This window comes from Sylvia atricapilla, chromosome 10 (assembly GCF_009819655.1).
Source record: "Sylvia atricapilla isolate bSylAtr1 chromosome 10, bSylAtr1.pri, whole genome shotgun sequence".
Lineage (NCBI taxonomy): Eukaryota > Metazoa > Chordata > Aves > Passeriformes > Sylviidae > Sylvia > Sylvia atricapilla.
The window spans coordinates 23215473-23240308 of record NC_089149.1 but is presented as its reverse complement, the minus strand read 5'-3'; the positions used below and the strand labels follow the sequence as shown (position 1 = coordinate 23240308).

Here is a 24836-nt window from a genome sequence, read left to right as displayed (position 1 = left end):
CACTTGGAAACAGTAATAATTTTCAAATTGTCTTTAGGAAATTAGTACTTCTGAAGATCTGAATAATTAAGGAGTCTCTGTGATCCCTGTGTTGCATGACACCTTGTCTGGTGTCTGGATCTAATGTAGTAACTGATTTCTATGCTGAGTCTATCACTGGATTTGGCAAACGCATCCTTTCACTCTCACTGTGATCATAATGTTTTTTCAATCTGAGAGCACTATTTGGTCAAGCATTTTTTACTTGGAAAGAATAGTAATGGGCAAGTGGGAGAGTGTTTTTTAAAGGAAGCCTGTGTTTGGAAAAAAGCATATTTCAGTATAGTAAAAAGGCAATGCCTGTATTTGTTACTATAAATCCTGCAGTATTGCATAAATTAATGATGCACTAATTCTTGGATGTAGCAAATGTTAGAGAATTATTTATTATTCTAAAAGACCATAAAGCTATTAATCTTTTTCTATATATGTTCACTTTTAAAGGAAGATGCCTTTAGAAGTCCACCCATTTGTGCAGGAATTTTTTGTTAAAACAAAACCCTGAAAGGATAGTTATATGAATTTCCAGCGCTTTTGTTGACAGCATAAAGGTTTCAGTGAATGTTCCTGAGGATTCTTAGAAGATGACTGCTGGACTATTGGTGTAACTTGTGAAAAAAGTCTTTCATGTTTTCTTCAGTCAGATTTTATGGTTTATGGTTAAATAAAGCTATTTGTGTTTTCAGATTACCCCAGATGTGGCTTGTGGAAATGCCAGTTCCAATACTTCCGCTGGAGGCCGGCTTATCTCCTTTGAAGTTCCACAGAATACATCAATAAAGTGAGAACATTCTTATATGTGATGAAATAAAAAAGCACGTTTATTTTCATTTGACTGGATATTTTAGACAACAGTTTTTCAGACAGACAAATTTGTCAAATGGCTAAAAGACTATGAGAGAATTCAGACAGACTTCAAGCACATAGCAGAGCCATGACAGCTCTTTGCTTGGCATAATTTATCCCACATATTTAATGTTTTAGAAGATGTAAGCATGTAAGCTGTCTCTGGGTTATCATAATGCATTAGAAATTAGGGCAGATGTCTTGAAGATGTTTGTTTGGAGAAGATATGACATTTCCTTTCTACTTTGTGTGATGAACACTTTTTCCCCCTTTAATCTCAAGGTGTTCTTGCTGATAGAAAGTGTTATTGTTGTCTATATAAGTGCATGTATATTGTGCATTGGTATTTGATTTCTGGGTTATTGCTTTGGGTGTCATCATGAGCTGTGAAATCTCTGTATGTCCAAAAAATTTTTTTGTTTTTCAAGAAAATTGGATTTATTCTGTTATTCATTTTTCAAAATCATGCTTTTTGGATCAAGTACTTGTTTTGTTACATTTAATTAACAGAACCTGACTTCCTAGAAAGATCTGATTCTGTCAGCTTGGATGAGACATTTTCTTATTGGAAATTTTATTAAAAGAAAAAAATCTGCCAACGTAGTTCTCTGGCTCACAGCTTTGCTGCAATTTTAGACTTACATTTCCCCAAAATAGCCTACTTTTCTCGTACTGTCATCTTATCTTTCAGAATTGCATGTTTCTGTTAGAAAAGGCCATGCTCACAGGAAAAAACAAAGTGATGCGAGCAGACAAGCTGCAGACAGTTTGGAGCACTAACTGTTAACCGTGGGGGCTGTCCCACCCTTCCCACGGGCTTTGAATTGTGCTCATTCATGAGCCTTGAGCCTAAGTCAGGGAGATCTGGGAGCGTGGATGCCCTGGCTGGCTGGAATCTGAAAGCAAACAAGTGTCTTTTCTTGGAATCAGGAAAAAGCCAGCATTTGTGGATTCTAAAGTTCTATTTAAGAGCCTTGGTGGAGAAACCCTGTTTTAAAGGAGGTTGCAGAGTACACAGTCAGTTGTGATAATTTACATATTTAGTAGTGTTTAATATCTGAGTAGATTAGTGCAAGTCAAGATCGATTTAATTTCATTTCATTTACCGTCTTAAAGGCCCAAGTAACTTGCCTGATTCAATGGCTATCCGTGAAAGGAAAATAATTTCAGTTTAATAAGTTGATTTTGTTTGGATTGTCATATGAGACCTAAACTGTGAACCTAGTTACTATCCTCTTCTAAAAGTGAGACAGTCAGCTTTAGGAGTAGCAATTGGGGTGCCACTACTGTAAAACATTTGCTTCTTTTGATGCCTAGTTGCAACATTTTTTCAACTTCTGTCCCATATGATTACAAAACTTTGCTTTTCTTGTTTTGAAATGGAATAACAAGTGACCAGGGATAAACTACCTTGTGTTTTTAGCAGGATTGAAACAATTTCAGTACAGGAAATTGTGGAACAGAGCTTCATCTCTAGGTATATGGAGATCTGTTTTCAGCAGGGGAGAATGATCAGTTTTTAGCGGTTGGATGCAGTTGTGTTTGTATTTTTTAGAGGATTGTTCCAACTCATAGGAATTTCCTTCACAGGAAATCAATGCAAATACTTGGGACCTTACCAGAAATATGACAGATTTTTATTTCTGTGTGGAGGTGAGTAGGGAAAAAGAGTGCCCTGGGAGTACAAAGGCTGGCATAATGTAGCTCCCTAATGGAGCCAACAGTGTGGCTGCAATAGTAGGCTTTATATCCAATCTGTCAATATTCAGGAAGGCACCATGGGCTCAGTGACCTTGGGAGCATTATGTGACTCATTTGATTTACAAGAATAAACTGTCCTGAATCTTGGATCTGGTGTGTCAAACAAATGAGGATTTCTACCAGGATCTGTCTCCCGATATTGAGCGAACCTTGAATGTTCTTCAGTAAACAACAGGGCTGGATGTACTTCAGCTGCAGAAAATTGTGGCACTGTAGGATGGCACTACTCAAAAAGGCAGAAATACAAAGACTGAATAAGGACTCTTTATAAGGGTATACCTTACTATTATGCGGTATTTATCTAAAACTTTCCTTGGGCATTAAGATGGTGACCTTCAAGTGTTGGAAATTGGGACTCTGTGTTATTTAATCTGATATTACATAAACTATTATGCAAATCTTACAACTGAAGCATTTTTAAGTTTCGTGGACATGCTAAAGGTGTTCTGGATTTTTTGTAATTCTCTGCTTGCTAGATTTGAGTTTCCCATCTTTGTTAAGGTTCAGTTCTACAGTGAGGTACTTCCTGATTACACTGATTTCCCTCAATGCAAATATTCTTGTAATTTCTTTTCTTAGAATAAGGCAAGATGCTACTGCTTCTCTCATCCTGCTATGGAAGGTCACAAGCACTGGATTTAAACAGTGTTCACTTATCGATGGCAGAAGTGTCACTCTTCTCCAGGCACTGGGTGGACTTGTGCTTTCTGAAGAAATGCTTGCATTAGGAAACAACTACTTCATTGGTGAGTAACATGCTGACTTTTTGTCCATCACCTCTGGGTGACAGCTGATGGTTTACTCAGCATTTAGAGGAACAAAGGACTAATTCCTTTAAGTGCTAAAGATCCTGATGGGATATTGGGACCACGTTTCAGACATTGGTTCATTCAAACCAGACAAGAGCTACACTAAATTCTTACACAGCTGGCACCATTCACTTTAAAATCTACAGCTCATTTTTGTCTGATACTTTCAGATGATGCAAGTTATTTTATTTGTTCTATTTTAATAAGCCTTTGGCAAATGCTGCAGTATATAATTAAATGCTTGAGGTGTTTCTTTGTCAGGTATTGTGTCATGGGATGCTTTGTGAAGAAGCTTAAGCCTGTAGACAGAAAAATTGAAAAAATGTATTACAAGATCAGATTTCCTATTATATTTTAACAGTGTTTAATTGCTGTACTTTTTTATCTTCTAGTGTTGTCTCTGTGAATATGGAACCTTAGAAATATACTATTTGTTTCACTCAGCAATTAAATGTTAAGCATCTTTGTGGAAGGAGTATAATGAAAATAACCTGTTATATTATTTTTAGGTGTATGGGAAATAACACAGATTTAATGCTGTATTTATATTTAATGCATAGACACAATAGATTTAATTAAATTGAGATTTCTGGGCAGATGTTTTATTATATCAATGACATGAAACCAAAGTCATTGTAATAACAGCACTTATTGTTATCTGCTTAAAATGCTGTATATTTTTACAGGAACTGTAAGCTGCCACAATTGTTATTTGAAAACTTACCATGCTAATAAATGTAAAATTAAGTACATTTTGATGTAGAAAGACTGGGAAAAGTTCCAAGTGTGTAGCTAATACAGAAAATCCCTAAACGCAGAAGGTAGTACCTTGTTTTCTCCTTTTTTAGCTATCACTTTCCAAAGATACTACTCAAAGGTTGTTGAATAATTTAATTCTTATCATCAGTGGTTTCTTTTAGTGATGTTTATTTTCTTCAAATAATTTTCCACTTTTTTTCTTTTAATATTATTATTCCTTCTAAGATACTTAGTTTCAGGCTTTTTTCCGCTTTTAATCTTGTTTTGCATTTAATTTATCAGAGTTAAACCCATGCTCTCATGTCTCTGGAATAAATTTTTGCATTTGCTTTTTGGTAGTTAATGTATGATAAAAATATCCTGAGGACAGGATAATTGGTAGCTTTTATGCAGTTGTGAAAATGCCTAAAGGCACAGCTCGGGCTGAGCTCTGAAGCAGAGGACCCAAGTTGCTCTCTGAAGGCTCCAGTTGACTGTACAAGCCATGCAGCACAGGCTGTTAATTTAGATAACTGAAATATGTCTTGTGTTACTGTTTTGCAGCTTGTCTTGTCCTGCTCATCTCTATAGCTGAAATTTTGTCACTGGGATTCTTACTTTGAATCTTTTATTGTGTGCTGGGTAACATGAGGTGAAACTGTACCTTTTCCTAGATGAATACAACATGACGTTGAGTTCATAAAAATGGTTTATTTGATGCAGTACAAGTATTCTGAGACCTCTTGCTTTACTTCCATGTGGTTTTTGATACTTTCTTTGGTCTCTCTTTTTTTTAATGTCCTAGTAGTGAAATTCATTGTAAAATTTTCCAGCTGCTGAAATTAAGGCATGAATTTTTTTAGTTTAAGGAAGAGCCTCTGAATTTCCTTCTCAGTTGTACAGACGTATTCTGCTTGCTTCCCATCATCAGTTTTTGTCCAATGAAGTGTAAGTCTTGGGTGTAAAACTTAAAAAGTAACTTAGGTATTTGTTGTGAAAATGAATTTTATCTTCACTCAACTGAAACCCATAATTCTGCCAAGGCTTATAGAAAAATAATTTGATCTTTACTTCAGATTTGATTGAGATGTGTGGAAGAGGTCTGTCAATTTGACGTGCCTCACAAGCTTTAATAATTTAGCTTTCAATAAGTCACTTGAGTAAAGCTTTTCCTATAGACAAATTTCCATGATTCTTGATGGACGTGAAAAGTTTATTCTAAGGTACAATAAGTTAAAGTGGCTGATTTTATATAAAAAAGCCAATAATGTTGTCAGTGCTTTTATTGACGATATTTAAGCTAGGATGATATGAGAGGGCCACAAAATGCTGTAGGCTTCTGTAAGCAGTCACACAGTAAGGCTGTGGACCATGTCAGTTGATGCATTTATTTTATATGATTTCCTCCCCCTTCCTCCACTCTTTCTATCTATTCAAATGTAATTTTAAAGGTTTCTTCTCTTAATTGGTGAATTTTGTATAAGGGCATTTTTTTAATCTTGTAAAAGATTTCTAATTAGAACTGTAAAAAAAATGAGGAAGATCTGAGTGGGGTTTTTTGCTTTGAATTTTTTTTTTTGTGTGTGTGTCTCTTTTTGATCTACATCCTTTTTGAGTCATTTCTCACCGTGTTCCTTCCAAGTTTTGTTACTCAGCAAGGTACTATAATTGCCTCTTGCAAATCTTTCTGAATAAGTTACTTATGTCAAAGATAAAATTTAGGGAAATATTTTTTTTTGTCTTACCTTGTGGTAAGACAAGTTTAAAGTTGTTTATACAAGATTGAAAAGGCTCAGAAGTCAGCAGTAATGTGCTGATTTGCTGATCATGTGGTTCGGGGCACAGTGTTTAGAGGTTGGGAAGAATGCTGTTTCTGAGATCTAAAAATAGAGCCTGTCAGCACAGAGCTGTTCACCCCAGAGACAGTACCTGCACTGTGTGAGAATGAAGGGGAGAGTGCAGCACAACTCACCCAAAAAGAGCACTCTGTGTTCTGTAATGGGGTTTAGAAAATGGCTGCTGCATCTGCAAACAGTCTCTTGCAGTGCAGGGACAGAGTGATGGTGCTGTGATTATGCAGCATGATTAAGTGGTTTAATTACAGCATTTACCCGGCCGTGGCCAGCTGAAGAGTGGCTTGGACATTCTGTAACACGTTCCTTCCATGCTTTGCTCAGAGGATTTTTAAAGAGTTTCTGTGTAAGACTTGCTACTACACATGTGCCAATCTTCTAAAACAATTTCTGTTTTATTAGAGTGTGCTTATTAGCCAATGGGGAGAAACCCCAATATGGTTCAGGCTTTGAAGTGAGAAAGTGAGTTGTGTGGGCTGGGAGGAGGATGAAGCAGGTGGGCCATGCCAAGGTGCTGGTGGCTTTCAATGCCAGGTTACATTACAGGTTACAATTCAGTTACAGGTCACAATGCCAGAGGTGGTCACCAGGTGGTTGGTCTGTAGGACAAGCCAGGTGAGTGTTAGTCTCTGCTCCTGGTTTGCAGCAACAGTGTTTCTTCTGAAACCAAGATTTAAATAAAAGGTGTTCAATCGAGGGCATTTGGGAACAGGAAGTGTTTTTAATATCAATTCTGTGGAGTGCTATGGGTGGGCATCAAGACTGGCCAAAGAAACAGAAAGGGAAGCAGGAGGGGTTTAATAGTGTCTTTAAATAAGAGATGGAATGAAGGGTTCAACATTAAAAACATCGTTGAAGTAAAAGGCAGGCTTTCCATTAATTAGACTTCTAGATTCGTACTCTTTGTCCCAATGTTCTTTGAAGTTAATGAGTGATTCCTGCACAAACTGTTTATGATATTTATAAAATGTCACATCAGTATTTATTTCTGGATCTTCGTATATTTATCCTTGCAGTAATGGTACTGGACTAACATTTGAAAATGATTTAACTGCAAAACTTGTTAGATTGTTAGAGCTACACACCTATTCTTCATTGCAATATATCTTGAGAAATTGAAATCAGATGAAATACATTTTACAAGTCTGCAAAAGTGAGATAAGAATTCCCTGATGCACCGTCAGTTGGTGGAGGAGTCTTTCAGAAGTTCTCCTGAATGCTAATGGCTTACAGCTAGGGATCTCTGGGGTGAGTTGAAAGTGCTGCCTGCTATGTGTTTTGGGGGAAATCTAATCTACCCAGCACTCTGCACTTTTCTCTTTCAGGGAATAATATACTGGATTTTGGAATGTGGATGTATTTTTCTGTACAAGATTGTTGCAAATGCAGAAGGTTTCCTGAATTGATTAAATAATAGCTGTCTTGAGAAAAATGATGCATTAACATTTTTCTTTAAAAATGAAGGGCTTTGAAGGACATTATTAGCTTGTATGGCATCTACCACAAAAATCCTTTATGATTTGTTTCATGCATTTCTTTTACCCAAGCATGCTATCACGCTCTGACTGAGAATTGGAACATTAACTTTGAGAACATTGTTTGCTGTCAAAATACTGAAAAAACCCAGCCCAATGTAGGATAAAAGCATTAAAATATTTCTTTTTTTTTTTTTTTTTTAATGCTCACATTTTAGAAGTTTTACAGTGATTGTACACCATCTGTTTCTGCACGAGTCAGTTAATTTACCCTGCCACTAAATTAATATACCTATTTACTAAGGCAACAGTTCTGTGCTTCAGGTTTATCCAAAGGTACACCTGTGGCTGGCAGACTTGCAGTCAAGCAGCTCTAATTTCACACAGTTTCCAGTCTGCTTGGAAAACTGCTATATATACACACACCTGTATGGCTGTACAGATAGCAGATCATATTTAACAGTCCAGTTAACAGCTAGGACACAAAATAACCACAGCTTCTTTTTAATGAATTTGGAGATTGAGTAATAATTCATGGGATCATAGAATATGCTGAGTTGGAAGGGACCCATCAGGATCATCCAACTCCTGGCTCTGCACAAGGCACCCCAAGAATCCCACCCTGGGCCTGAGAGTGTTGTCCAAACACTTCTTGAGTTCTGTCAGCCTTGGTGCTGTGCCCTCTGCCCTGGAGAGCCTCTGTTCCACTCACCCTCTGAGTGATAAATCTTTTCCTAATATCTGACCTAAACCTCCCCTGACACATCTTCATGCCATTTTCCTTTTCATACCAATACAAAACTGCGTATTATATGATTATTGTATGATTATTACTTAGTTTTAAGACGTGTTTATTTGGAGGTTTTGGGCATAATGTAGAAGGTGGAGCTAGCAGTGCCAACTCTGTGTGCATGCAACCTGTTTTCTTTCTTTTTCCTAACAACATTAAAAAATGAAATTATATTTTCAGGTCTTTATCATGGCTGTTAGGAAATTATTTCTCTTGAAAAAAGATCTTCTTATCAGCTTTCATGATAAAATGTTGGAAAAATTGCTTTTCTGCCTCAGTGTGCCCAGAGCTGAAGCAGTAATAGTGGGAGTTCTTTCAGAAAAATAGTAAAACAAGTAGTTGGGCATTAATATTTTGCCTCCATTTCCTCATAGGTAATATAATAAAAAAGTTTGTGTATAACTGTAAAAAAATGCTTATAAATGGCTTGAAACTACTTGCTTTTAGACTTTGTGCTTTATTTAGCACTTCCACAGTGCTGCTTAAGAAGCTGCTTAAAAGGAATGTAAAGATGCTGCTTAAAAAGCAGCTTTCATGAGATATTGCTACATTAGCTTTTTAGGTTATTATCTGCTTATAAAATCAAAGGAAGACATTTATAAGCAAAATTGCTATTTCTCAGATAAGACCTTGCAGATAATAAGGTAGGAAGTTTAACATTTAATATGAATTAATATTTTTATCTGAACAGAAAATAAATCCTTCAGCACAACCTTTAAATTATAATGCCTATTTTCATCACAGCAAACAAAAACAGACGTAGAGTTGTCAGTTGACATTACTTGGCATGTCATCTGGTTTTGTCCAAGATGCCCAGCCTTTTAGATCAATACAATATAATTAGCTGCTTTAAACTATAATTATCAAGTATTTCAAAAATATTTCCTTAAATAAAATTGCTAGCTGTACAAACTCACTTGAAAATAGGTGCTCTAGCATCTTTGTGGTGAGATGAAGAGTACTGATGCCATTCAAATGCCAACACCTCGAAGGCAGCTTGCTTGAATTCCACAAAACTTTTTGATGTTTGGCTTAAAAAGGAAAATTAATGCTTGGCTTCTGAAGCACAAGATATCTGCTGCTTTTTAATAAGTGTGGGAGCCATATGGTTCTATCTTAGGAAGGATGTTTTCAAATCCAAAATGCTGTCCTGCCTCCTTTCAAATGCAACAAAGTATTTCCTAACTCTGCCCTAAGCGGTTATTTACTCTTCTGTTGTCCTTTGATGATTCAATGCGTCTCCCTGCAAGATCTCATCGTGCATTAATGAGTGGTCACCACCAATACTAGTGCAGCTATATCGAATAGGCAAAACGAAACAGTGTAAAAAATACTACGGAGAGATATTTTGAAACAAGTTGGTCTTTTCTAGCTCTTTATCTGGTAAGATTTTAGATTAGAAGGCAAATTGTAGCTGGGGCTTTGAGGCGTTGTGTTTTGCGTTGTGTTTTTTGTTGTTACAGGCCTTTGCACGCATGCACACATTTCTGTTTAAAGAAGGCGGTTTACTGCATCTTGATACTGTTTTCACTTAAGCAAAAAATTACATAGGACAATTTTATTTCATAACAGGAGACGTGTGAATTGAACTCACTGAAAGCAAGTGATCAAGTTACTGTAGGTTTAATTAGTTGCCATGTGCCAACAGAGGCATATCGCAGTCATTTGACTCAATCCTCTTTCAGCCTGGACCAAACGCAATCTCGGTGCCTTGCTCTTGCCGTGGTTGGAGTGTTGGGTGCCTGTGCCCAGCTGATGTGCAGAACCTCTGTCCGTGCGTGTGACTGTTCTGCTCCTTTTGTGCAAGGCAGCCTCACTGCGGGGAGTTGGTGACAACCCGCTCCACTTAGTGGGGTTCTCATTTTTAAGTGTGAAATTTGCCTGGAAGGGCCCTATTGTCTGCAGATTTGAGCATTGTGCTCTACTGAACATTTCCCGGGGGTTCTGGGCACAAGAGCTAACCTTGCAGAAAATGACCTTTTGGTAAACAATAGCAGCAGCAGCAAAGTGCAAACAGCGAGAAAAGCACAGTGAAGTGTTAATTTCAATGATTTCTTTTAAAAGATTGTTTTGTAGGGCAAAGAAATGAAGCATTCAGCTGAAATCCAAACCATTCAGAAGAATGCTGTTGGCCTATATAGGAAAGGGTATTTTTATAACTATGATAAAATAAATGCCCTGTTCTTTATGATCAAGTTGTATGTACCTCATCTCACATATAAGTAGATGTAAACATCAGACTAATTGTTATTTTCATACATTGTATTATGTTTTAAGCTAGCATTTAAATAATTTTTACTCTTTAGAGTAATCTTTAATTATTAAATGAAAGTAAATTTAATATTTTACTTAGATTACTCTAAGTAATCTAAGTAAATTATTAAAAATTATTTTTAATTCACTGCTATTTCTAGCAAGTAACAGGAAATTATTTTTCTAGTCTGTCTCTGGAGGTTCATCTACTCGAATTTTTAATGTTTGGTGAAATGTCTTTGGTTTGTCTCTTTAATTTTAAGATTCCTATTTCTTCAAATATGGCTCTGTGACCAATTCACAATCAAGATATTTTAAGTTGATCACATGGTTGTTTGCACGGTGAGATCTTGGACAGACTGCCTAACCTGATCTGTGGAATACGGATACCAGTGCATAACTGGCACATTGTGCAGTGTACCGGTGTGAAATACATGTTAATAATGCTTTTAAAATGCTTTGACATCTTCAGCTAGGAGTGTAACATACATGTATTTAAAAGTGGGGTAGCCTCTAATAGAGGCTCTCAGTTGAACAGATATATCCTATAGCCACCCTTGCCATCCCAGCTTCTGAACTTCATATTCCACCACTGCGTTTGTGAAGTGTGGGATCAGGGAGTCTGGTGGGCCACATTTGGGCCCACATAGTCCTCTGCCAGCTTGGCAACTTGGCTGAAATGCTGACAAATAAAGATACACTGGGAATTGGTGATACAGGAAATCTTTTAGAAGAGCAGTCTTGTCACCCTTTGCTGGGCTGTGACCGTTACTTTGGAATGTAAGCAGAGTCCTTGAAACTCTGGGAGAAGGTCACACTTTAAGCTACTGCCACAGCTCCTTAATAAGCTGAATGCAAGTGGCTTTGTTAGTGTAAGTGTACTCCTGCTAGTTGACTGTTTCATAATTCTGTCATGGAGTTTGGTCCAGTCAAGCTATTAAGTTGGATAATTGTTTAAGCAACAGTGAAGTTTAGAAATTGACATTTGTTTTAGAGGAAATTCAGTGGAACATGGGGCTTTGCTATGCTAAGTGAATTCAACTGGTTTGCTCAGTTCATAAATACATTTTTATTACCACTTCTGCAAAATTGAACTCCAGCTTGGAAGGCAAGCTGTATGCTGTTTCTTCCCAAAGTTTTGGTAATTATGTTCTGACACCCAAATTTTACTTTCTCTTAAACCAGTGTAACACTATCACTGTCAATCTGCCTCTGGTAGAACTGTAGTATTGTTACTGAGGATGTAACTTGAGCAGCAGCCCTCTTACCTTTTAGTGGTTATGCCTGAGAAGAAAGTGTAGGTTTGATTTTAGGAGCTCAGGCTGTCTTCATTGTTTGTAGCGAAGGAAGAAAGCACATCATCTAAAAAATGACTGTGACTATGAATGCAATTTGGAGAAGACAATGAATGCCATGAGATGGTTTTCAGTCACCTCCCAGGAAAAATTCTTTAAATTGCTGTTTCATGTGAGCTTGTGAAAAATAAAATGTTTGAAACAGTTCTTGAGCTGATTCTCATTAGAATCTATACATACTTTCAAAAGTAATATCTGACCAAGGCTTCTGTGAATGAAGCACAGTAAGCATGCTGATCTATATAGAATTTGGGAGAGTTGTGCCACCTATAAATAGTGCTATTTGTGGACAAAATAGCAATTTCGCTATTGCAGCTGTATTTTTGTATCCCCAGATGCTATGTTGCCTAGCAGCATCGTTAGAGAGTGATCTCAGATGTTCTGTATGGTGCTGATGGCACTGATGTACTGCATCCAAGATTGCAAATGGCATTGATTACCTGTTTCTCACTTCTCGTTTTCTTATGTATGATAATCATCCTGAGGCAAACTAGGAAAGGATTCCTGACCCATTTTTTGTATGCTGTAGAACAGTATCAGTGTCAGGGTCCTGAGGGGAATGGTAGGCCCTAATGACCCTGAGTATTAGTGCCATGGAAAGCGGAGTAAATGTTTGTCATTTGTAAATCGAAAGCAGGCCTCTAGTACTTTAACATGTAGAGGTAAATTTTCAGAATTAAGTGCGTGATCAGAATATCCTGTCAATGCTTTTTCACTTGTTAGGTCTCTAAAATGAGTTGAACATGATTTGTATGAACAAGAGAAGGATTGAACTTGTTTGGGTTTAGTAGATGTAAAACATTTGAGATTGTAATATACAGTGCCATAACAGAGGGAGATTGGTTCATATAGTTAAAGTAAATATCCAGCTTCATGCTTAGATTCCAAAAGGCACTGAAGCATGGTGGTGATTAGTATAAACCTCTGTTTTCATATAATTTTCGTGGTACTGAGTGTTAGCTGTATCACATGATACATGGACATGAAATAATCTTTGGATAAAATTTGGACATCAAACATATTAGGAGGAAGAATTAGAATTCAGGCCTTTTTTTTATTTTTTTTCCTGGTGGGTACTGTAATAAAAATAGAGTTGTCTTTCTTTCCTAGCTTCCTTCCTTTAAAGTATTATGTCTGCAACATTCAATGGCCATAAAAGAAGAGGTTGAGCATATTGACCACTCTTGCTTAGCTTGCTGGATAACCTTTTCTCTTGTGGTGGGGGAGATGTGGTCAAATAGAAAATTCCTCTGGACTTTTTTACACTTTAGGTTAATTCTATGACTTTCCATCATCTGTGGATGAACTATCAGATACACTTATTTAGCTTCCATCCTGGACCAGTAAGGTTTATAAAGGATGCTCTGATAACAGCAGTGTTTTTTCTTGAAAAATCTGATCTGGAAGTATCACAGTCTCACTACGTTACTGCATGACAAGAACTGAAGATACAGTGCAGGCACACCAAGTGCTGCCCCTTTGATCCTGAAGGACTGATGAGATCTGTTTTCCTTCCATTTAAGTATATCTCAGTTCCCCATTTTCCAAATAATGAACAGCTGACTATACTGTACACGGGGAATGGGGTGGAGAATTTACATTCTGGGGCCCTTTGTATTTTTCCTACCATCTTGACTTACCAATGCCCTTGTTGCCAGGGCTGCTTACTGTGCAGGGGAGCTGTAGGCACTTAGTGTCTTTGAGAACTTCACTGCTTAGCAAAATGTTGAAGTTGACTACTGACCCCGAAAGCTTTTGGTGTGGGAAAGTGTTGAGAGAAAAAAAGAGAACAGATGGAAACTGATAGACATCCCACTGCTGTCTCATTTCCTTGGGAAACCAGGCTAAAAGTAAGTTGGAAACTTGAGGGACTGATACTTTGTTGTGAGTGCCCAATCCCCTTGGCAGTCACTCTCACTCTGCCAAGAAAACTTTAGGTGAACTCAAAGATCTATACTTCTGTGAACTGGAACTAAAAGGATAATCTACTCTTCCAACCAAAGGTGAATAGCTTTGGAGTGCATGTATTCACTGTGTAGGATACAGAGAAATACATTTGAACCAAATGCAAAAGGTGTTGGTGTGTGTCAGAGCATACTGGGTGCACACCAAGAGTTAGTGAATGATTTCTAGTGAAGTGTTTTGCCTTTTGCTAACATTATGTGCAATATGATAACCTTCTTGGTGGTCTGTTAGCTTCAGTCTTCCCTATTTTGACTGTCCACTGTGGACCAGCTTGGTCACCTCAGACTGCTGTGCTTAGAAGGAAGGTATTGCTCAGAAATGGGGCTGGTGAGGGAAGCAAATCAGTTTGTGTAGTCTAGAAAGCACACAATCAATTAATGTTTGAGTACTGGTAATCAGAATGGTGTGATATGATCTTCTGAAAATACCTGGACATAATGATGACACCTGTCATCTTTTAGTTTGACTTTATTCCTTACTTTTCATTCTTAATTTTCGTGATGTGGGTGAAACAGGATCATCCATACTTTGTGCTCCCAGACATTCGTGTGTGGAAGTGGCAGGGTGGAACGAGCTGTAGTATATTTTACCATGCATTTCTCAGACTATCAAATACGTGTGCAAAAAGCTTGAAAATGCCTCCTCTGCAATCTAAATGACTACTCACGTCACATTATGATTTATTAGGCTTGAGAATTGTTTCCGCAATATTACTAGAAATAACTCAACCCTGAATTCTGCAACTAAAAATGCTTTGATGCCATTATGTTTTAACTGGCTTTAGAAAACCAGCAAGGTTGAACTGAACAAAATTACCTTTTGGCGTAAACTGCCGTTATATTTTTCTCCAGACCTGAGATGAAAGTAGCTGTAAATATGGTTCCAAAATTATTCTCCCATCTAGAAGTTAAAAATAGAACTTAAAACTCTTCTAGTTCAGTTGCTGTTGTGGGAATTGGGGAAGGAATTAATTGAAGTGCTATGACCTGAGTTAAGCAGGGTGTTATATTTAGATGGTCAGACAAGCTTCTTTTAGCCTTAAAACCTAGAGAGCTCAGAAAGTTGCATGCCGCTTCTATAGAGTGAAAATAAATACCCATATTTATATTTTTCTAGTATTTACAAATTAGGTGAGATAATTAGAAATTACAGGAAAATGTGTGGCATTCCAGAGAGAATAATGACTTTTTCAGTGATTTGCCTAAGGGCTTTTGATACCAAAATAGTAACAAGATTCAAAGTACAAAGAAGGTTGATTTAATATTTCTTTAGGGAGCTGTCCTGAAGAATATGTAACAATCTGCTTCAGACAAGGAAATGTGAACCCAAAGACATTTTCTAAATACCACATTCTTCCAAGCATTCACATATAATTGCATGACTGCCAGTGACAATCGCATTCAATTGTTAAAGAAAAATTCTGGCTGCATCTTTGAACAGATGGGTAAAAATGGGGTATGTATTGAGGCCAGAATAAATTGGCTTGCTTTGAAGAGGTCATCAGATTACAATAATCTTCACTAGCCAAAACAGACCATTAGGCATTTGGAATTGTACCCAATACATGTGTTGTTTTTTTAAAAAATCTGATCCTTTAGTACATTCAGCTAACTTGTAGAGGCTGTATTCAAGCCAATGATGTCTCTGTAGGACATGAGATTTTCCTATTTGAAGGTAGGGTTTAGAGATCATAGACAACTAATACCTGAAGGAATGCAGCATTTTAAAAAGTGAAATCTAAAAATGAAGAACAAAGAATGTAAGTCTTCCACATGATTTTGTGTGGAATTTGTAGAATTAGTCATGCTTGACACTTCCGTATGCAAAATGTAAGTAATGCTTAGCAGCTCTTCTGAAAGAGAATTCAGTTGAAGTTCTATTTCATGAAATGTTGTTTTTTCCTGTTCATTAAAAATGGGGTTAGTATTTTTTTCCTCTTGACTAAATGTTGTGCTATCTCCAGTCTATAATGCAAGAACTGCATCTTTGAAGCTCCTTAGAGGTTTAGCCTGTAAATGGATTTTGCAATTTGAAGTGGAAAATCTAAGAAAAAACATTCTATGTCATATGCTGCATCTATTTAGTGTTGTTCTGTTTAAAAAAAAAGGATATTTGTTTTTTTAAAAAAACATGAATTTTTCTTAAATTGGCTTAAATTCTCCCTACAAATTCTAAAGAAAAGGAGAATCATAAAACGGTCTGTGCCTGCAACATTCCATTTTGGTACTGGTCTTAGACCCTTTGGAGTCTCCCTACATGGAGGATAGTGAAGTCAAGGTTAGACAATCTATGGATGGATCTTGTTTTTTATACATAAATTCTGCATACAGTATATACGCTATACCAAACCCACATTTTCGTGTCGGTGCACATTTATTCTCCCCAGACAAAAACTTTAATTGATGCCACACATGGAAGCGCTGTGGTCCAGGAGTTTAAGCAGTGTGCTGGAACAAATCAGTTCAAGCACAAGTGGAGTACAGGAGCAGGGACTGTGTATTTTGACATGAACTGTGACTTTGTCCCATATGTCATGAGCTTTGTAGGTGCCCCATTTTATCTTTCCTGTCGTACTTCTTTTGTTTTTCAGGTAAATCTATTAGGAATATATGTGATAGTGATGTTGTTATGCTCCAGTGTGTTTTAATAGCTACCAACCACAATTTTTTTCATTCCATACAACTGCAGGTGCTCGTCAGAGATTCATGAATCTTCCTGTTCCTTGTCCAGTGTTCCTACTTCCATGTGTAGTTTATCCCTACATGCTAAATCAGCTTATAGAGAAATCAGATCAGACATTCAATAATACTTGCATTGCAAATACACAAAGAAATGTTGTCAAGTGGTTTAAGTATATTCTTGCAAACTTCATAAAAAACAGAGCCAAAGGGATTCTCCATCTTTTACCAAAGTAATGAATCTGGGTGCTGCTCTGAAAGTAACTTTAATGAATTCATTTAAATGTATTTCTCCACAAAAATTGATTTTAGTGTTCTATGTCATTAAAGAAATCAAAGAAAGATATTTTTTAACTTTTCAAAAGGTAGCAGTCAAAAGCATTTAACTTTGAAGCCTAAAAAATGTGGGTTTGAGCTCTGGAAGTAGATATGTTTCACCATTCTGTCTTCCTTTTTTAAATCAATATAATGACGTTTGTCTCCAAACTGGATTTTATCTTGTATTTACATACCTTGCATTCAGAGAGGTGTGTATTAAGTCTGAGCAGTTTTGTTCCTAGTTGACAGTTTATTTCAAATCAGTTTTATTTGTTTGTCTAGCTGCAGAGCATTAACAGTACCAGCCTATTTTGTCATATAACAGGAATATTTTTTTTCTTTTTTTTTTTTTTTTTAGGTTTTTTGAATGATTCAGTTACCAAGTGCATTGTGGCTCTACGCTTGACTGTGGTGGTGAAAGTGAGTACCTGCATGCCTGTGGGAAGCCATTCAGACAACTTCCCATGTTCAGGGAAAGGGAAGTGCATCACCAAGCCAGATGAGGTAAGGTCAATTTACCAAGACATTCCTGTAATGTGGCAATTCCAGGATAATTTCAACACAGGGCAAATTGCCCTCGGTGTTTAGACCTTGCCGCTGTGTAACAGGCGTAGAAAGCTCACATTTGTCACTAAATAACAAATATTTATCTGCTGTACCTGCAAATCAAGCACTTGAAGTAAGAAAATCACAGAAATGAGATGCAAAGATTCACACCCTGCCCTGGCAATAAAAACAATTGTTTGGATAAGGGAATTTGTACTGCATCTTACAGTCACTGTGGAAGAAAGTTTCTCTAAAAGAGGACCACGGCATGGGCAATTGGGATCTCCAATCTCCAGACCAATGTGCTCAGATTTTTTAAGTTCTCAGCCTTGTCATAGGTTTTAGGTCAGCTTTAATTTAGTGCTTGTCTCTCCATGTCTTAATAATTGCTTACTCAGAATAGACTGACCAGTGCAATGGAATTACCTGACCAAAATTATGAGAAGAAACAGAATGGAGTAAATTGGTAGTGGTTGCAAGCTTTGTCCTTTACATAATACTGCATTGAGGGATTACGATGGCTATTCCACTGCACACTGGGGATTTTGTGTGATCTAGCAACATAAGAAAATAAGAATCAAATACATCAAATTTGCAGTCTGTATTCTGCTTTTACAAAACCAGACTGGGCTTTTGCGATTTAGATATTGTATACTCTTTTACCTTCTATACATGTTATTTTTATTTCATGGATTAAAAGCAATTTACAGCACAAATATGTACAGTTAATCTTTGGTGTTATTAATATTCATCTGGGAGATAAAAGCAGTAGTAACTGTTGAGTAAATATTAACAGCTGTGAGCCTGCTGTGAGCACAAAAAATTTGGCATATTGAGGGAATTCACTTTTAGTTCATCTGCTACCATTTTCTGATTTAAATTCTCAATAAGCATGTTTGATAGAAAATGGTGTTTTGAATTGGAACAACAATAATTAAATTGCCACAGTAATCTATACATACATGGCAGTACTAACATCTGGAATAATTATCTGTTTTATTTCTCAAAGATGAATTTTGTAAAATGCTTGAGGTAATGTGTGAACGTAATTATTGCGAGATGAATTTAGAAATAAATGCTACTTTATCATACCAGCTGGCTAGTATCCAAATAAATTATTCATGCAGATACATCATTCTATTTCATAGTCCAGTTTAGTTTTTGTGCTTTACTGTATTTATAATTTTTATTTTATAAATTCAGTGTTTTGAATTTGAATTACATAAATATGTTCAAGTTTACCATGCATAATGGCATCTCAAAATATTTTTCCATTTTTTGTCAATTTGAGAGTTACATCTTTTGATAGATGGCCTAATTTCATATATTTTCATGCTGTTTGTCCAATTTTATGACCCTAATTTCTTTCTCTTGTTGCATGTCATGTTAAAAAATAAAAATAAATTGCTTCCTACATCTATGCAGAAGAGTTAATGCTTTTCTATATTAAGGGAAAAGCATATATGGCTTCTAATAATTATCCACATCTTATTAATCTTTTAAGATGTAACAAATACAGTAAAAATTTCTTTAATAAAGACAAGCAGATTGGCTTCACAGCAAGAAAGAGAAGCAATTATTTAACTCAAAAAAAAGATAAACCAGTATCTTTATGTTCCTGTATCCACTATCCATGTTACCTGTAATCTTGACATTGGAAGATTTGTATGTTAAAACCAGAAGAATGAGTGATGAGAGAGCCCTGCCTTGTGCACGTGCAGGCTGTTTTTCTCCCTGGAAAGTGAATAGAAAAATTAGGAGTGTTCATATCTTTCCATTATTCTTTCTCTGAACCTAATAGCAAGAAAAATTTTTTAAGGCTGTGTTTTTGGCACAACATGTGCTAAGCTGTAATTGACCAAAAACCCTGTGGCTGAAGCTGTGACACACAGAAACCATGTCAAAATCAATTTCTGAAGAGTATCTATCAATTAATGGCAGTCAGAGATCAAGAATTAGGAGGATTCTCAATATATCTAAATAGAAAAAGTATATAAAAATAATGTAAATATATTTATATTACCATATAATATTTAGCTGTCTTCAAATATAATTTTAACTTCAGAAATGCAATTGCTTCTATTTTTGCAGTTGCAAACTGCTCCTGAGTTTTCTAGAACTGGAACAAATGAGGAATGCTCCCAGCGATCCTCTCAAATGCTGTCAAACCTGTACTGGGCTGGGATAACTTGTTAGAATATCAAATATGGTGACCAAAATGAAGTTAATTTATATCCAGCTTCCTACACCAGGGGGAATCAAAAAGCCATGTTGTCTTTTTGTCTGTACTGTGTTTCTAAATCCGTGAGCTTTCCTTGCTCTTTAGCCTATTAGGTGCTTCAGAGAACCTCAGATAGGAAACTGCTTCGTGCCCAGCATAAGATAAAAACAGAAGGTGCATATTTCATTAAGTAGAATGTTTTTGCCATTGTTTAACTCAAATTATGCGAGATGTGCTCTAAAATACCTTGATGATTTCCCTGGCGATGGAGCAAGTGGCTGCCAAAATTACATACTCGACATGACAACCATTGTGTCTGTTTCCCACGACGCACTTCTTTTCGCAGAACATAAACTTTAATTTTCTTTAAATTTAAAACGCCCCCTTTGTGATTTGCTGTTTGTTTTTATCCATAATTCATTCTGTTTTGCACAATCTAGTCTTGCAGGATGCAAAGCAACTTTTTAGAAGAATGCATAAAAGGCCCAATGCTGTGAACAAGCTCAGAGCTCTGCCAGCTGTAGTCATTGCTTCCAGTGCCAAGAAGATTAATGGTTGTCTTTGGGGTTCTATGTACTTCATAGTTTTATTTCAAATCTAATAGAATGTAAAAGAATGTAGGAACACATCTGTTTACTGGGAAATTTAAATGTAGTTAACAATCTGCAGTGATATAAGCACAGGAGGTTACTGTTATATATAGATATATATATATAAACAAATGATTTCTGATATAACCTGGGAGTCTTGGCCAGTTTTTACTCCTTCTTTGCTGATGTATAACTTGACTTATACTCAGCCAGATGCTTTTTATAGAGTGTGGTTATGGAAAGCAAAGTTCTAATGCAAAGTTTTGGTTTTACTTATTGTTGCATTTGAATGTAACATAAAATTCATCACTTGGACTGTGGTGTGAGGTGATGCTGAGCTCAAGTGATGCCTTTTCCTTCCTTTGTATGAACTTTGCACCTGTTTTGCTGCCATGCTCTCCACTTGTCTGCAGGGGAAGCAGGAATATGTCAGATGTATAGCACTGTTCTTGGCATCATCACAGTATAAATGCCACTCTCACATTCATATACTCAGCTCTACACCGGGGTGAGTTAACAGTTAGCAGTTAATGGAAAAGTTTTGATGTTAACCCAAAGGGGACAGATTTGTCTGGTGTGAATCTCCAATTTCATGTAAGATTTTGAAGTGAACTTGGGCCATCCATTGATTGTGAGTGCCACAGTTTTGCTTACATAAGAGATTGTTTCTCTCACAGACTGCTGTGTTCCATAACTTTGGCCCCCCCATATAAAATAAGGATGGGCTGACTGTGTAAATATGAAATTTTATTGCTAGACTTAGAACCCATGAGATTTACAGAAAAATATCTGTCCTCTGCCTGCACTGAGGAATAATATATTGAATTGAATAGCAGCAGTTTCCATGTCTTCTGTGCAGGCTGAAAGCTTTGTGATAGATCCATTTGATAATAATCTGTAAAAGGGCAGATTATAAAACCCCTCATATTTACCTGAAGGTATGCTGTCCTGCATATGGACTTATTTTACTAAGTACAGTATGTTCCAAAGTATGTAATTATCCTGCAACATTTTGCTCAAATATTATAGTAACTCACTGTGAGTGGTACTAAATACAGAAATCCTTTCTCAGTAAAAGAGTAGTTTTAGTTTTGTTCTGGTCATCTTAACAACTTCTTTGCTATAGTAAAAGAAAGGCTTTATTACTCTTTTAATTAGAATAGCAAAGAAGTACCATATTCCAGCTATATTTATAATATGGGACAGGTTGGATAATAGCAAATTATTTAAAAAATTTATTCAATTGCCATCCAAAATTATACAATAGATTTGCACTTAAGTAAAATACACAGATGATTTCTTGAGTAATAGTAGATATTTTTGGAGTTCTTAGTAACATTAACTCTAGCATAGCGGCAGTGTGGAGCTGCTTCTTGACTCATTTGTCCTCAAATGTACTAGTGTATGTTATCTATTCAGGAAAAAAAAGTAATATCAAATGGAATAAGTGATGATAACCTAATCTTTTCCACAGAATATCTTGTCAGCATCTCAGAGCTGTTACCTGTCATTAGATATTTCAGATTGAAGGGTTACAATGCTTTTCTTTTGTAGCTTTCAAACCCCATTTTGTTGACTACTCTTTATGGTAAATTGATCCCTATATCAGACTTTTGGAGAGATATATTATCTGAATATTTTTTAACTTTTTATTACACCATCATTGTTGAAGCAATGGCTGATTGTTGCATTGTTTAAATGTATTAATATCTACATTGTAATGTTGAGCTTTTAGTGCAGGCAGAGCCATGCTCTTTTTGTCTCTGTAGACAGCTCTGTCTTTAAAGGTAGTTATAGTGCTATGTGAGTATAATAATTTTGACTCCATTTTGCTTGCCTGTCTTTGTGTTGAACTACAGCCTTGTTTGGAAACCTGTCTTTGGTGGTGTGTGAGATATTCAGAGCTGTTGTGTGAAGAGGCTGCGGTAAATTCCAGAACATGTGTAGACTGTGCCCTTCAGAAAGGCTTCTGGCACCTCTGATGAATAACATCCTCATGGTTTTGAGTTTTAAAGATGTATCATAATCAGTCTTGTGTAACTCTACCAGTGTGATATTTGTAAGGAAGGGTGAAATCTGGAGTTTACCGAGTGAAGTATTTTATTAATGTGAAGATGATTATTTTCTACTTAAGTCACATCTGTTCACTCATATGAAGCAAAACCAAGCAAAAATAGAAGCCCCCATCTCCTTGTTTCTAGTTCCATGCGTGTTCTGCACTTTGCATTCCAATGTTTGTGCATGGGACAGCTGCGTTCCAGCACTAAAAATCCAGCTTTGAAATAGATGAGAGTGAGTGATGTTGCCATCTAGTGTTTAATGAACAAAGATTCAGATGGCATCTAAATGCATACCACAGAGGAGAGAGCTTTCCTTGCTTCTTTTCTTGGAGACTTCCTTGACAGACTTAGTCACCTCAAGAGTTTTAAAATCTGATTTTGATTATTTTATTACTAACAAAAATGTGCCATATCATGCCTCATGTAGGTACTTTAAACCTTTAAGAGGTGTAGTGGTTTTGATTTTTATTAAGGTAATGAAAAGGAAATGAATACACTCAGAAGAAGACTCAATTTTAACAAAATTGAAAGGGAGTCTAACTGCTGAAGTGCCACTCTGGGAGCCTGTCATGTGTAAGAGTTCATATCTGTAGTAGGACTTTGCTGCAGTAAATCTACACATTATTGATTCTGACAGTTATTTCAGCCCATAAATCTCATTTCTGGAATGGAAGAAAAAGTGTATAATGATTTAGATATTATGGATCTGATCCCAGACTCCTTGTCTAGATGAAATGACCCAACATCATTAAAAATCTGAGCTGAAGAATTGGTGCAGGTTTAGTATTTCAAGGGGTAACTTTGCTCAGTTGATGTATTTATGGTGACTACTGTTGTTACGAACAGGAAAACCATCTTGGTTCAAAAGTGTATTAAATGAAAACATCATCTTTGAAAATTTATTGTGAAGTATATGTCCTCTTTGTTTTAGGCAACATTTTTTTGTGAGTGTGAAGATGCATATAAGGGTTCCCTCTGTGAAGAATTTGATGCCTGTCAGAGCCAACCTTGCCGGAACAATGCAACCTGCACTGATGTAGCACAGAAACACGACAGGAACAATTTCACCTGCAGCTGCCTGCCTGGTAGGTTTGGAATTCTTGAATAATGCAGCTTTGCTTGACATTGACTGCATATCATTTTGCAGAGCAGTGAACTATGCAACTTCTGATAACAGAAGAGACAGAAAATACAACAACAACATAAGGGCAGTGGAAGGCTCTTCACTGGTGAAAAATGCCATTGAAAGCACACATCTGAACCTTAGCCCCATAAGGGAATTAATCATAACTAGTGGGACTTTACCTACTAAAAACACAGGAGCAAAATTTAGTTTACATAAACTTTTTCTTTATCAGTTTTTTTTTTTTTTTTTCAAAAGTGTTCTGTGACCATCACACATAAGCTTAGGTATAGATATTTTTTTTATAATTCTACTTAAATATTTTAGTATTAAATATCTATTGTCATTCAAATGGTTCAATCATTGTTAACTTCAGTGGTTTGTGTTTCTACCCATAATTATTTTATCCACCAAAATTTGTGTCCACACACTAAAAAACAGTCTGCAAAACTAACTTTTTTCATTTAACTTTGAATTTCTAAAAAATATTAATTTCATATGAGGAATATTAAAGAAAAATGTAGGTAATGGTTTAATTATCTTATTGTCTCCATATGCAAGTTTCAGAAACATTTATATGTGAACATGATCACGTTTCCCAAATTCTGATAGAAGGAAATGTTATGAAGTTAAATATCAGCACAAAATGAAGAGATGTAATGATTCTTAGTGTGTAGCTCACAAAACCCAGCTTTTTTTCCCCCTTCTCTGGTGGCTGTTTAGAACTTCTGCATGTCTAGTCCCTGCAATGTATTTGGGATGCTATTCCTGAATCATATTCTCTTTCAGATGGACGAAACAGGCACTATAGATAGGACATATTTATTTTTATAAATGTGTCATAACACCTTATCTCTAATGACTTTTCCTGCAAGTTGTAATGATGATTGCAGGAAGTCCAGTTCTTGTAGCAAGATTCAGCGCAGCACAATCATCTTGACCTTCGTGCCACATTCTTTTGGATACATGCTGAATTCCAGGGTAATTTTGAACCTTCACAAACTTGGTAACAGTTCAAAGATAGAAGAATGTTTAAACGACTTAAGCACATTCAACACTGTGTTATAATTCATAAAAATATTCAGCTGATTGTGCAAACTGAAAAAGCTGTGAAGCCTATAAATGAAAGAAGTCAGTGGATGCAGTCTTCTATAATACTTCATTGTTGCTTTTGTAAAATTTGTGTGAATTTGAAACCAGTTGGAATTGCAAAAAATCACCAGTTTCCCAGAGTGAAACTGAAATCCCTCCCACCAAGTGCTACAACTCAGTCAAGAGGACCTACCATGTGAGACCACAGTTCTGAGGACTTCAACCTCATTTTTTCCTCCAGTTTGGGTGATTAATAGAATCATTTTACAACATACAGCAGTTTCTTTTTCCAGGTTTTGCATTGCAGAGCATAGTTTTATAATT

General features: G+C 36.3%; 1 protein-coding gene across 1 annotated transcript in view; it reads left to right on the top strand.

Moving 5' to 3' along the window:
- The window catches only part of DNER (delta/notch like EGF repeat containing), a 95179-nt gene that overhangs the window by 37493 nt on the left and 32850 nt on the right, over positions 1–24836 (top strand). Inside the window, exons 3-6 of the mRNA XM_066326511.1 lie at positions 726–820; positions 3226–3392; positions 17239–17384; positions 23229–23382. Coding sequence (XP_066182608.1) covers positions 726–820; positions 3226–3392; positions 17239–17384; positions 23229–23382 — 562 coding nt within the window. The remainder of the gene's footprint in view (positions 1–725; positions 821–3225; positions 3393–17238; positions 17385–23228; positions 23383–24836) is intronic.